The 13,952-nt window shown below is 46.3% G+C and overlaps 1 protein-coding gene across 2 annotated transcripts in view; it reads right to left on the bottom strand.

The window, feature by feature from the left end:
* Positions 1-1,250: 1,250 nt before the first annotated feature.
* The window catches only part of Ilrun (inflammation and lipid regulator with UBA-like and NBR1-like domains), an 84,165-nt gene continuing 71,463 nt past the window's right edge, over positions 1,251-13,952 (bottom strand). For both annotated transcript variants that reach the window (XM_026383360.2, XM_026383361.2), the window contains exon 5: positions 1,251-2,929. In XM_026383360.2, the coding sequence (XP_026239145.1) occupies positions 2,894-2,929 (36 nt within the window). In that variant the 3' untranslated portion in view covers positions 1,251-2,893. The remainder of the gene's footprint in view (positions 2,930-13,952) is intronic.

Here is a 13,952-nt window from a genome sequence, read left to right as displayed (position 1 = left end):
AGGTGGAAGGGGCAGCCGTCACCGCCCCTACATTCACCCAAGGGTACAAAGGGAAACCGAGGCACAAGGCGGGTGGGGGAGGGGAGAGGATCAGTTTACATTTCAGAGCCCTGGCAACCCCGCCGCGCTCTCCTGCTGGGGGTCGGACTGAATTTGGGGAGGTGTTTACTTTCATGCCCACTTCCCATCTTGCGCCCCCAGGCCACTGGCTGTCTTGGTGAGGTTTTCCTAGGCTCAGAGTGCCTTGAAGTCACAGCCAGTCCTTACTGGGGCAGAGAAGGCTGTTTCTTGTAGAAAAAATGCCCCAAATTCAATGTCCCCATGGCAAAAAGAAAAGGCATGCGCGCACACACGCGCGCACACACACGCGCACACACACACGCATACACACACCTTTCACTCCATGCACACGGACAGGTTCTTCCCAAGACTGCACCCCCCTGGCCCTATCACCCAAAGATGGCACCTGCCCTTGCTTCTTGGGTGCCTGACACTGGTGGTCCTGTCCAGAAGATTTTAAGAGGAGCAAGGGCTGCTGGAGATGAGAGGCAGCCTCTACTAGCCAAGCGGCAAGGGAGGAGAAAGGGGCATCAAGCACTGCTCAGAAACCATGCCACTGAGGGGAGGGAGAGCAAATGGCCAGGACCCTCTTCTGACCCTGGGAAGCCACAGAGCAGGGCTTGAACTTGCTTGAAGCTCATCTTTCCAAGGCCAGGTTCAGAAACTGTTCTTAGGAAGGAAGTCAAGGTGCATGGGACATCTAATTTGCCAGGGGAAGATGCCTACACACAAGAGGAGAGGATGGCTCTGGCAGGGCTGGACTTCAAGAGGGTGGCTGGCTGGCTGGCTGGCGGCCCTGCTGAGTCAGGGCAGGTAGCCCTGTGGGGAAAGTGGGAATGGGCACCTACTGTGGGGCAGGTGGGGAAGCCAGGAAAGGAGGGGTCATGAAGCCTCCCACGATCCTGCCAAAGGCCACTGGAGAGCCCCTGCTTCAAGGCTAGCAAGCAGGTGCACGTTCCAGGGTGGCAGTGTCCTAGGAGATTGGCACCAACAAAAGACTATCTTGAGCCATGTGATGTGGGCCCCCGGCAGGGTCTCCCCTGGGGTCCACTGGGGAGTGGGGCACTCATGTGCATAGAAAGTAGGTGCTGCAGAGAAGCCCTGGTCCAGCCCAACTCAGCCCAGCCCAGCCCTCTACGGGCTCCACAGTGAGCCAGTTTATTCCCCGGTTAGTTTTTTTTGGGAGGAGATGAAAGGGAAAATGTCATACAAGCTTTTCTCCCACAATCAAGCATTTAAAAACAGTCTTAGAAGAGGAGGAGGAGCAACAAACACCACACATTTTTTGGAACTCAGACACCCGGAGACAGAGACAGGCAGGCAGGCAGGCAGACCCTCACCCACACCCAGGCCATCTGACCCCTTGCAGCCACTCATCCCGGGTCTCCCTGCTCTTCTCACCTCCCTGGAGCAGAAAGGGGTGTGATCACAGGTAGGGGACCCTGCAACCACACCCTGGATCCATCTCCCTGCTCTCAAGCCAACCAGACTTAGGGAAGGAGGGGGCTGAGAAGAGAGAGGGACTTTGCATATTCGAGTATCTTTGGCAGACAGCTGTTCTAGCCTGATTCAAGCTTCCCACGAGACGTCCACATCCAGCCTGCCTGGAATCCACAGGACACCGGCAGGCCCACGCCCACCATGGACCAGGCCTTCTGCTGGGGGCGGGGGTCTCTCATTTCCACCTAAATGTGGTCTCCAAGATCAAGCAGTCAGTGGCTGTGGTCCTTCCCGTGACCAGTTCCCCACTCGGGGCTGTATTTTCATATCTTAACAGCTCGGCCTCCACTAACAGGCTGTGGAGACACCACAGAGGACAACTGAAAGGACACGGAGGAAGGGAGCTGTGCGGCGACAGAGAAGCGCTTGCTGCTGCTGTGCCTGGGCTGGCGAGCTGAACCAGCCCCACGTGCACACAAGACAAACGCATCTACCCAGCAGAGGTGCTGTCCCCAGAGTGAATGGGGGCCACTGCATGAAGAACGGAGGGCAGGAAGTGTGGTGGCATTCTCTGCCAAGAGGAACATGGAAGAGGAACAATCTGAACTGTTACCAGTGTGTGCACAAGGACACCTCTCGGCCTCAGAAACCCCCACGTCAGCAGAGATCTGTCCTCAAGGCTTCCTCTGCTGGCCACACAGGGAAGTTTGGTCTTCAGAGAGGTTCTGATGCTCACAAGCCACAGGGTTGACAAATACTAATGTCAAAGGTGTAAATCAACAGAGGATTAGAGAGAGGAGAGAGGGAGGGTGATGCCACTGAAAACAAATGGGTCAGGCTCCTGGGACCGGGCGGCTCAGCAGTGCGCTCCTGCAGCGCTGACCCGCGCGGGGGGGGGGGGGGGGCCAAGCTTGCCACCGGCTTCAACCTGAGTGGCTTCCAGAGCAAGCACTATTCTATAGAGTGTTATCCCTTACTTAAAAAAATAAGAGAGAAGAAAGGGGGAAAATTAACATGTGCTCAAAGCTACAACCTCTCTGTAGGCAAAATAATTTTTGTTTAAAAAGATGGCTTATTTTCCCCCATTTAAAACTTTTCCCCCTTCCCGAGTGACCTAACGACTTGGTAGACTGACACCTAATAAGCAGAGCCCAAGGTGGCTGCATGGATCTCTTCTTGGTAGCCTCAACACCATTCCTGGGATTCAGCATTCACACATGCATACTGAGTTTACTCAAAACTAGTTCTGTTTTGCTTCTTCCTCTTCTTCCGGGATGGGAGATCAGAGCAGGGATCCGTGCGATGTGGTTTGCAATCCAGAGGAACCCCTTGCCCTCCCCCCCAAAGTCGGGCCTTCTGTCTTTTGTTAATTTTTCTTCTTGCTGACACCCGTTTAAGACTGGCCGAAGGGGTAAGGCCCGTGGAGCCCCTGGAAGAGAGTGAAGACAGTCAGTGATGGCAGACACACAGGCAGCCTGACAACCAAACCAAGCACGGGAATCTAGGGTCCCCAGGAGAGCCAGAAGGATGCCCCAGTCACAGACAAGGGCTGAGTGTTTCTCACCAAATCATGCAGTGCAGAGAGGGGAGACACTGCTCATCTTGCTGCAAGTGGATCCAGTTTGTGCCAACCTTCACCCACCCAGGTCTCAAAGCTTTCCTATTCCCTTCTTGTTAATAGTGTCTCGTCCTCTGTGCTGAACATCTTCATGCACCACTTTCTGGGTTTTTTTTTTTTTTTTTTAATATCAGGGACTGAACTCAGGGGCACTTGACCACTGAGCCACATCCCCAGTCCTATTGTGCATATTTAGAGACAGGGTCTCACTGAGTTGCTTAGCGCCTCTCTAAGTTGCTGAGGCTGGCTTTGAACTCCCGATCCTCTTCTCTCAACCTCTCTAGCCACTGGGATTACAGGCATGTGCCACCATGCCCAGCTTGGCTAACACACTTGTAACAATGGAGATAACATGGCAGGAACCGCAACCATCTAGCCAGCAACCAGGACCAGGCACAGTACTGGGAACTGGTACTTTGCTGTCATTAGTCCTCACCTCTGCCCTGAAAGCAAGTGAATATGGCCACACCCATCTGGGAGATGCCTCTTTTACTACAGACTAAAAAGACTTGTTCAAGGTTGCACAGTTGGTAAGAAGCATACCCAGGACTCAAACCTAAGTCTGCGGGCCGCAGTGTTCTTTGTTCTCCTTGGGGCTTACTACAAATTCCCAAAGTCACTTTCCATGTGTCTGGCTGGGTGGAAAAGGCTTCCTGGTCTTGCTTTTCCTTTAGATTCAGAATGAGATACCAGATGAGATGTGCCAACACCAAAAGCAGTCACATCACACACTGTAGGATGGTGTGCCTCACTCTGCCCTCCCCTCTTCCTTGGTGAAATCATTTAATATAAGACCTGAAAGTGCACAGCTGACTGGTAGCCAGTCCCCCTATATCCCACACAGGCCTAGAGGCTGCAGGGATTAGCTGATGTGAAGAGCAAGCACTCAGTCATCCCCATGAGAAATGACCTGAGGAGTGTTCCCCGTGCTGGATGACCACGGGAAGAACCCCGAATCTGAGCCCAACTCAGAGCAGGAAGGCACAGGGAGACCAAGATCATGTTTTTTCATTAGTCTGATTGAACGTGGGCAGAGCCAGAATGAGTGCTTTAAAAAAAAAAAACACACACACACAAAAAAAGATTTCTTTGAAAAGGAATAAAAGTGCCAGTTTGCAGGGTTGCCTATGATCAGAATCCCTTTTCATCGTGAGTGCGCTTTCTTTGCTGTCACCCTGCAGGCACCCAAGAGATACTCATTGAATTGGGAACTGGAGGAGGATAGGATTTCTAGGGCTAATGCCTGGAGTGTCAGACCCCCCATGTCCTACAACAGTGGCCCTTCCAAAGCCAGGTTTTCTAAACAGTTGCGTAGGCTTAGGGATAAGTGTCTGGTTCATGCCATCTATTTGGTCATAGCCTCCTAGGGCCCAGGAAAAAATAGGGGAGGTGATGAGAGTTGCAGGACCCTCCCAGTTCCCACTGCTGCAGTGGGATGCTGATGTGCAGACCCGGGAGGAAACCCGGATGCTGCTTCCAGCTTTGCACTCACTCACCAAGTAACCCTGGTGGGGACTCTTCCCTCCACCACCTCAGCTTGCTCCAGAACCTTTCCAGATTTAAGGTTTTGAGAGTTGACACAAAGTGCCTGGCTCAGGAAGCCATAAAACAGTATTCTAAGAGAAACATCTTCTGGTCATGCTTAGGCCAGACAGAGGTCAAAGCCACCAAGAATGGGGAACATGAGATTAAATTTTCCATATTTAATGGAAATGACGGAATCCCCCTCATCGCTGTGTTTTTCCACATAAAGCCCCCGAAGGCCAGAATCTACTGCTTTGAGGTATTACTGAACAAAATATCGGGAGGAGGGAGCCCCAGGATGAGCAGGCCTAACTGAGGAGCTCAGGCACACGCCAAGCATGGCCACAGTGCCTGAAATGTTCTCTTTAATCCTCACAAAGGATCCACTGAGACAAACATGATCTCCCGGCTCAAGAGAAGTGAGGTAACCTGATCGAGGGCACAGCACTGGTAAATGGAGCAGCTGGTGTTTCAAATGCCAAAAATCCCACAAGACCTGCTGATCCCTGAGCCAACTATGCCTCCAGCAAGCCAGCCAAGGAGGCAGCTCTGTCAGCAGCCTCGGCACTACCAGCTCAACCAAGGGTGGCAAAGGGCTCTCAGACTCCACCTGGCACAACTTCCAAGGAAGGCCATGTGCTCCAGAGGTAGGAGGTAAAGCCGCTTAAAACAGGCTGCTAACTCAGCATTTCCCAACACCCACTCATCCGGAGTGAACAGGGAGAGCAACAGAAGCTTAGGATCTCTAAGATTTAACACCAGGCTTCTGTGCAGGAAAAAAGTGCACAAAGACAACTTGAAAAGCAAATAGTATTGTTTTCTATGAAATATCTCCCCCTTTACCCTAAAAGTAACTGCTTCTTAGCCCAGAGCTCCACCCTGCCTGTGCGCCTCTACAGTGCAGGGATGGGCCCGTGACTGGTGTGGAACACGCAGAGAAGGGAAGATGAGACTTTCCTCTAGAGCTGCTGTGCTTCCCGTTTAAAAGATAAACAGGGGGTTCTGTGCAATTGTCAGGGGAAAGAGATGAGCACTTTCAGATTCCCACCTGACCGTCCTGGCCCTCAGACCATTAAGTGTCGGATTTAACTAGCTTAGATTATAGTCATCATGGATCCTCTATTTAATGACTGAGGTTCTGTGCTTTTCCAAAGGAAGAATGCTTCCCAATTTCCTTTAACCCAGGGGAGGAGTGCCTGATGCTTAACTGGTGCAGAAAGGTGGCTTGAGGAACAAGATTATTCTGCTTTCCCCAATCAACTACCATCAGTTCAAGGAAGGGAGAGGGAGCCAATCCTATTTTGAAACTACTCTATGATCTAGAGTCCCTGCATGTAGGATTATAGTGGATCACAGAACACGGGCAACTCAACACCAGTTGTACAGGAGAAAGCTGGCAAAGAATCCAAGAACAGTTTGTCCAGGGTGTCCCATGGCAGAAGACCAAGTGGGAAGTGCCTTTCCTAGCAGAGGGATGGAGGTATGTATGTTCAAGATGGAAGGCCTGTCCCTGCCAGAACTCTGCTAGAGCTCTACGAGCCGGTGTCACAGTTCCGGGGGCCAACACCATCCTGTCCTAAAGGAAGACTGGGGAAATACAGAGAGTGTTCGCTGTCTTCTGGGGTAACTAGCAGCTCTTCTTTATCTGCAAGACAAGCAGATGCCAATACTAACTAATCTGACATCAATGACTTGTCTTTAAACGTGATTTTGGTGAATCTGATGCTGAAGGCTGCCCTTGTCTATGAGGAATCTTATCCTATCACATAAAGATCAGCAGCCAGACTCATTTAACCATATTTACAGAGGACACAAATAGTTGAAACCAGAAAATGACTTGTGGCTGGACACCATGGACTGTTTGTGCCCAGGAGACCAGTGTGGGCAACAGCGAGAGACCCTGTTTCAAAAAACCAACACAACACACACAAACATTTTTATATCCTACTTTAGTCAGGACTTTCTCTACTTGCAGTTTTCAAAAGCCACAGTGCATGGATCAGCCTCACACCTGCAAAACCTTAGAGTTCTTCCCAAAACTACGAAGGTCAAAATCACCTTTCCAAAAAGGGGTACACTTTGTATCTTACCTGAAATGGCTGGGACTAGATGTGTTTGGGATTTTTGAAGATTTGCATATATAGCACGGGATATATTGAGCTGGGCATGATGGTGCCTGTCTGTAATCCCAGGAACTGGGGAGGCTAAGGCAGGAGGATAACAAGATTCAAGGTCAGCCTCAGCAACTTAGAATAAAAAAAAAACGAAAACGAAAACTGGGGTTGTGACTTGGTGGTAAAGCAGGCCTGCTTTCAATCTCTGACACCCCCGCCCCCCGAAAAAAAAAAGTATTTTGGGAATGGGATCCAAGTCTACAAATGAAATTCACTTATTTTGTATATACCTTATACAAATAATTTCAGTTTCATAATTTTGTGCATAAAACAAAGTTTCATGGTGTGAAATTTTCCACTAGTGGTGACATTATATTGATGTTCTAAAAGTTTTGATTTTGTCGAATTTTGAATTTCTAAATTAGGGATGCTCAAATCTATACTAAAAAACTGTCAATGAGGGCCGGAGTTGTAGCTCCATGGAAGAGTGCTTGCCTAGCATGTGTGAGACACTGGGTTCGATTCTCAGCACCACATACAAATAAATAAATGTCCATCAACAACTAAAATATATTTTTTAAAACTGTCAATGACACATTAACTGTATGCTAGAATTTTTTGAAAGTTCATTCAATTTTGAATAGTAGTCAATGACGTGCTATGAGGAGAGCAGGCTGCCTGTGTGGGGTAGGGCTTGTTCTTGCTGATTATTTGTGCCGTGCACACAGTGGACTGAAATGTCAGTAAAATGAAGGAAGGAACTGTGAAAGGTGCTGCACCGCTGAGCCAATTCTTTGTTCTGTTTTCTAACCTTCTAGGAAAAAAAGGAGACGGCCAAAATTCCTAATGAAAAAAGGCTGTCTCACTGAAAGCTTTTTTGGGTTACTCTTTATATGAAAACTTGTTTAAGATAAACCACCACAACACAGAAACTTTCACATACCTGTCTTTATTTTGCTTTTATTTGTGATTTGGTTTAAATAAATAAAAAGGTTCACACAGCTTAATAAAAGACAGGAGCATTTGCTGCATGGATGCGAAATAACATGCTCTCCCAGTGTATACTGATGGCAGCATCAGATAAGGCCATCAGATGAGGCCCTCTCCTCCTCCTCCTCCTCCTCCTCATTTCCTGGGCCAGTCCTGGTCAGCGCTTCACCAGCCTAGTGCTTCTTCTTTTTTTTTTTTTTTTTTTATCACTTATGTACACTGAATGCAAACATAGAAGAATACAGGGTTTAGTACCAAGTTCTGTCCTGATCCTGTACTGCAAACATGGTGTGGTGAGGCCCAGCTCACAGGCCTGGCCTGGGTGGCTGGGGCCAGAGACTGACATGGCCTGATCAACCATTAGTCTCATTAACTAGAAATGAAATTAAGCCTGCTGGAGTAACAGGCAGAATGATGAGCACTCTCTGAGGATATTCAAACCAGGGCCTTCCTTGGTGACTGCTGACTGCACACAGTCCACTGTGTGCAAGGTAGCTTGCTGGTGGTATAGAAGGGCCACTTCAGTATGAGAGGACTTCTACCGATGACTTAACATTACTTTTCAAGCCACTTTCATGGGAAAATTCCCCCCAAATTCAAAAATTTCTTGTCTTAGCTGAGGATAAGGGTAAGAACCAGCAAAGAACTGGAAAAAACTTACTTTTAAGGAATAAGGGCTGATCACAGGGCAGGCTTAGTTCACAGTCTTCTGCACGTGCATGTGTGTGCTCAATCTTTCTGCTCCCCCAGAGCTGGGCATCAAATCCAGGCCTCACACGTGCTAGGTAAGCACTTTACCATTGAGTCATGCCCCCAGCTCCTTAGTAACTTTTTAAAAGCCCTGTATATCCATTTTTCATACTTACCTCTTAGAACAGTTTTTCTGTTGCTCTTAACTAAATATAATGCCGCTGGGGAACTTCTCTATCCAGCCATCCTCCTTCCACTTACCAACCTTCACCACCTATCCTTCTAGCCTCCCTATCACCCATGTCTGTCTAACCTCCTTTCTTCCCTCCATGCACCCTCCAGCCTTCCTCCTCCCATTCATCCAAGCTACCCATGGCCAAAAGCAACTCCACAGCTTCACTTACCATCCCCCTTCAGATTAAGAGAATCGCCATCAAACTCCAACATAGCTCAATGAAACTGTTTTATTAAAAGTTCGACAAGGAGATGAAGGATCCTATCTAAGTATGACTTTCCCTTTCCATCTTCAGAAAGATGTCAGAAAAAATTATCTGCTATTTGGACTTCTTCTAGCTTAAAGACACCATGAATCAATATGATAGAATCCAAGTAGGGTGCTCGCAGACCTCTCTGTGGGCATCTCTTAGAGTAAGAGGATTCCTAAAAGGAAGAAAGATACTGGCGGGAGTTCCTATGGGGAGGACACCCAAAGAAAAGCAGCTTATCCTCCTTCCTAGCCACACAGCCATTGTAACTGCATTATAGGAGCTCTGCTAAGACACAGGTAAGGCTGCTGGTCCCACTTCCTCTCACACTTTCAAGCTCTTACAACCTTTTTTTGTCAACTACCCTTTCCTTAAAAGCTATCATTTGCCCTGGCCATCTCACGATCAACTCACAGGCATCGCCCCTCACAATGGCTGGCTGGCTAGCTGGTTAAAGGAATAGAGTAAGCTGTCTTCTCCTTGGGTTACATCTTGACCCGTCCTTGCTCAGAAGCACTGCTGGCTCTGTTTCCTTTCACATTAAACACGGAACCCTCTTTTGCGTGGCTCTCAAAGGTCTTCCTCTGATTTTTCGCCCCACCCTTTCTAAGCTCACCGCAGCCAGCTGGCTGGCCAGTGTCCCCTGCATACACTCTGCCCATGGTTGCCTCTGGACCTTCCTGCAAGTGGTGATTCTTCCCTCTAATTCAGTTCAAATCCATCAAAATACCATATCTCAACTACTCCAAACCTTACTGTTTTCTTCTCCCAAACACCTGTGAGCACTTAAATAGTCACCTGGAACTCAGCTTATTTTACCTTTACTGGCTCTCATTCTTTCCTATGGGCTGATCACTTTGTAATCAGTAAATTATTTGGAGATAGAAATTAGCACAGGCTGAGTACCCAGGAGATCTCGATTTCTGACTCAATAGTATCAAAGCTAACTTTATGTAAAGCAATCAATTTTAGCTTGACTTAATCAGTCCTTAAGGCAATAGCATCACAGGGAAAATGCCCAAGACCCTCAGATCCTTCCAAGGGACTCTGGAAAGGGCCTCACTTTAAGTTGAGCCATAAGGAAGCCCACATCTTCCCTGAGGTACAATATTTTATGTTAGTCTTGTTAGAATACAGTCACGGCAGACTGAGCTAAGAACAATTAATTAATTTGAAACCTGAACATCCATACCTGCAGATAAATTCACACACTTCAGAATTACACTTTTATCTACTTGAACCTGTACTTTCATTACTTCAACTCTGAAATATTATTAGAAATTAAAATGCTGAATTTGAGTACAGGAGAAAGCATCCTTACAACCCAAATAAGTACAACAGCAATCCTGGATACTAGCTCCATTTTTGCTACAAGACTGCCCAGCATCAGAAAAGTCTAAGACAATGCTCTGAGCCTCAAAGCAAATAAAATGGAGCTGGACAGCTTTTGAAGCTGTTGAGGTACAAAAGAGAGAGTTCCTGGACATACTTTTTATTTTCGGATAGCAACGTTACAAACAAAAAAAGACATTTTCTAAGTCCACAGAGTTTGCTTAATTTATTTTAAAAATACACACATGACCCATGCCAATGCAAACACCAGCAAAGCTGGGAGAACTTTACTGGCTCTTCTGGGTTTTCAAAAAGAGAATCGTCATAATATCATCAAGTCTTCTGGCATCCCCTAAGGTACAGAATGTGCTCAACTGCCACAGAGCTGGGGCAGGTCCCTTAGTTGCTCTGCACTGCTTCCTCCTTGGCCACAAATTCTTCTGCAGCTCTCACAGGTGAATGAGAAGGTCTGCACAACCTGACACTAGTGTCTAAATTACCTTCAGAGCCCAGGCAACCAACTTTGCTTGCCAGCAAACCTCATCAACAGTGTGATCTACAACATCAGAATCAAACTGGGTCCCTCAGTTCCAGCCCATGGCCCAACCTCAATTTGCTGTGGGAATGTCAGCAGTCACTTAAAGCTTCCCCGCTGTTTTATATAACTACAAAAGTTACAAGAATGTTGTGAATTAAGAATAAAAATAAAATGGGGGTGGGGGCTGGACTTGTGGCTCAGTGGTAGAGCGCTTGCCCAGCATGTGCGAGGCCTTGGGTTCAGTCCTCAGTATCACATATAAATAGAGGTATATTGTGCAACAACAACTAATAAATAAATAAATATTAAAAAAATAAAAATAAAATGAGGGTGTAGCTCCATAGTAAAGCACATCCTCTTGGGAGGTACTGGGTTCATCCCAGCTCCTAAAAGAAAAATCCAATGCAGCGAAGATGCTTTAGACAGCATGTCACAGACAATGTTAAGCCTCACCCGGACCTCGAACCTCTTCTCTGTATCAGTGGGAGGGCTCTGCTCCCCCAGGGACACTTGGCAGTGCCTGGAGACACTCTGTGGAGTTGTTATACTGTAAAGAGGGAACATTGCACTTATGGCACTAAGTGTGTGAAGACCAGGGACGCTGCAAAACATCACACAGCACATAAGAACAAACACTCCTGCCATGCTCAAAAAGAAAAAAGTTTATCTGGCTTAAAACGTTAGCAGTTGTAGCCAGGCAGCCAAGATATCCTACTCTGTGCTCATCATCTAGGGGATCATACCCCATCTCACAGTATTAGACACTATCGATGTGACACGATATCTAAATTTATATCTTCACCTCAATCCTAAATTCCTCTTCTAAACTTTATACTTAACTTGGATATGCAATAGGCCACTTGACAAAACTCCATCTGGATCTTTATAAAAATCTCCAATATTATATATCTGGGCATGTTGATGCAGGCCTATAATCCCAGCTACTTGGGAGGCTGAGGCAGGAGGATCCCAAGGTCAAAGCTGGGTTTGACAATTTAGTGAGATCTTATCTCAAAAATAGAAAAATAAAAAGGGCTGGGGATGTAGCTCAGTGGTTAAGCACCCACCAGGTTCAACCTCCAGTATCAAAGGAAAACAAACAAACAAACAACAACAACAAAAAAAACAAGCAAACCGTATTCAGGAAATGTATTACCTCCATATCCTAGGATTTTACAGACTTTGAGAAACAGATTGGATTAAATGAATCTTGGAGTTGCAACAGAGATACCATTCTTAGAAGATACTTTACTATTTTATTGACCTATTTTTACTCATCAATATACACTTGGCTCAGAAATAAAACTCCCCCAAATGAAGACAAACAAGCCAAGACTAAATCAATGCAAAATGTAATAAAGGCATTTTATAATATTGCAAAAGTTAATTATCCACGGAAGAGCTGAGATTTGTGAGACACATCTGGGACCAAGCACTTTTTTGCTACACTGTGCTTTGGGTTAAAAAAAAAAAAAAAAAAAAAACAAGCAAACCAAATACTCAGTATATTCAAAGGGGAAATTTTAAATTTGCTCCAGAAAAACAAAACCACTGAGACTATTTACCTTTTTGCCACCATCAAGGGATAGGAAGTTTTTGATAACTTCAAGAGCTATAGGTATTGCTATCACGAGAGTGACTTAAAGGAAATTTCAATGCCAACAAAATCTAAACCCAAGTGTCTTGGTATTGAGGTTTCTAAGGAACCATTCCTTTCTTGGAGGGTAGAAAGAAAGTAGTAGCTTGTGGGGAGAACAGGCTTAGTAATGGAGAAGTCACACAATATTTGGTATCTGCCTTGATCCTCATTTGAAATGCAGCCATACATGACAGAAAGCCCACAGCTGTTAGCTAATTAAATGTGCACTTGAGCACTGGGACTGGAAAGCAATATAGTACAGAGTTAAAGCACAGAGCAGGCTCAGGAGTCAAGACAACTGCTTCTGCTCACATCCTGGCCTCACCATTTTCTAGCTGCATGACCTTAAACAAGTCATGGAACCTGTATACTTCAAGGCTCAGTAACTGTAAAGGAGAAATGATGACAGTACTCACTGCACTCTGGTGTGGACTAAATGAATAATGAATGTCAAGCACTGAGCCTGCTGGCTCTGGGGAACAAAAACTGGGGGTTGAGAGGCAGAAAGGTGACTGGTGTTTTTTGTGATGAGTTTTGTAAAACTACTTGGATGTACTTGGTACATTGTTAATTTCAACAACAAATAAATTTAAAAAGTCTTGAGCACAGTGCCTGCCACAGTGTAAGTGCTTAATAAATGGCAGTTTTTATAGCTTTGGCGAGCTTTGCTACCTGTTCTTTGCCAGAGGACAACATAGGCTGAACAAAATATCAAGAGACACAAGTTGTCCTTACAGCTTCTTTTCAGGAAAAAGATCTGCACGTAAAAATAGAAAATAATCAGGTTTCATGGCAATGGGTGCCCTCCAACATCCCCCCACAACCGTTAGCCCATTTAACACCACCAATCACCAGGCTTCTGGTCAAATTCAGTGCCTAGAAACTAGGCAAATGTTAGATTTAATTTCACTAAGTCCCCCAAAGTCATCCCTTATTATTAAAACTTACAGGCCACTTCAAAGTAGATGTTAGACCAGTGAAACACAACCTTTTCCAAATCTCTAGTACTCCCAAGGACTATTTGTAAACCCTCATATGGATGAAAATAACTCCTCTGTGCCCTAATCAACGCAGCCACTGGGTAGAAAAAGGTTGACTTCTGATGTGATAAAAGCAGACTGACTCCTGCTCTAGCTCCGAGGGGAGGGATGGGGGATGTGGGCAGGCCGGGCAGATGGCACTTGGCAGCACTGCTGAGGAGCTGAAGGCCCTGGGATCAACTACCCGAAAAGATAATAGCATGTTTTTCCAGAAGCAGCGCTTGGCAGAAGTAATAACAGTGGCTCAGACTATAATCCAGTTTAAAGTAGAAACATACGACATATATCAGCCCGAAACATTTTTTTAAAGTAAGACCAAATGCAAAATAATAGCCATAGTCCAAGTAACAAAATAAATAAATTTACTTTTCTGCCCCCCATCCCCCGCCCCAGTGTAAAATCTTACTCCTTTAGAGAAAGGAAGCAAAGCATTTGGCTGTTCTGAAGAACAGCCACTTGGGTTTTACCAGCCACACCTTTAT

This window comes from Urocitellus parryii, chromosome 8, assembly GCF_045843805.1.
Source record: "Urocitellus parryii isolate mUroPar1 chromosome 8, mUroPar1.hap1, whole genome shotgun sequence".
Lineage (NCBI taxonomy): Eukaryota > Metazoa > Chordata > Mammalia > Rodentia > Sciuridae > Urocitellus > Urocitellus parryii.
Note: the sequence above shows the minus strand (reverse complement) of the source record. Positions and strands in the feature narration are given on the sequence as shown.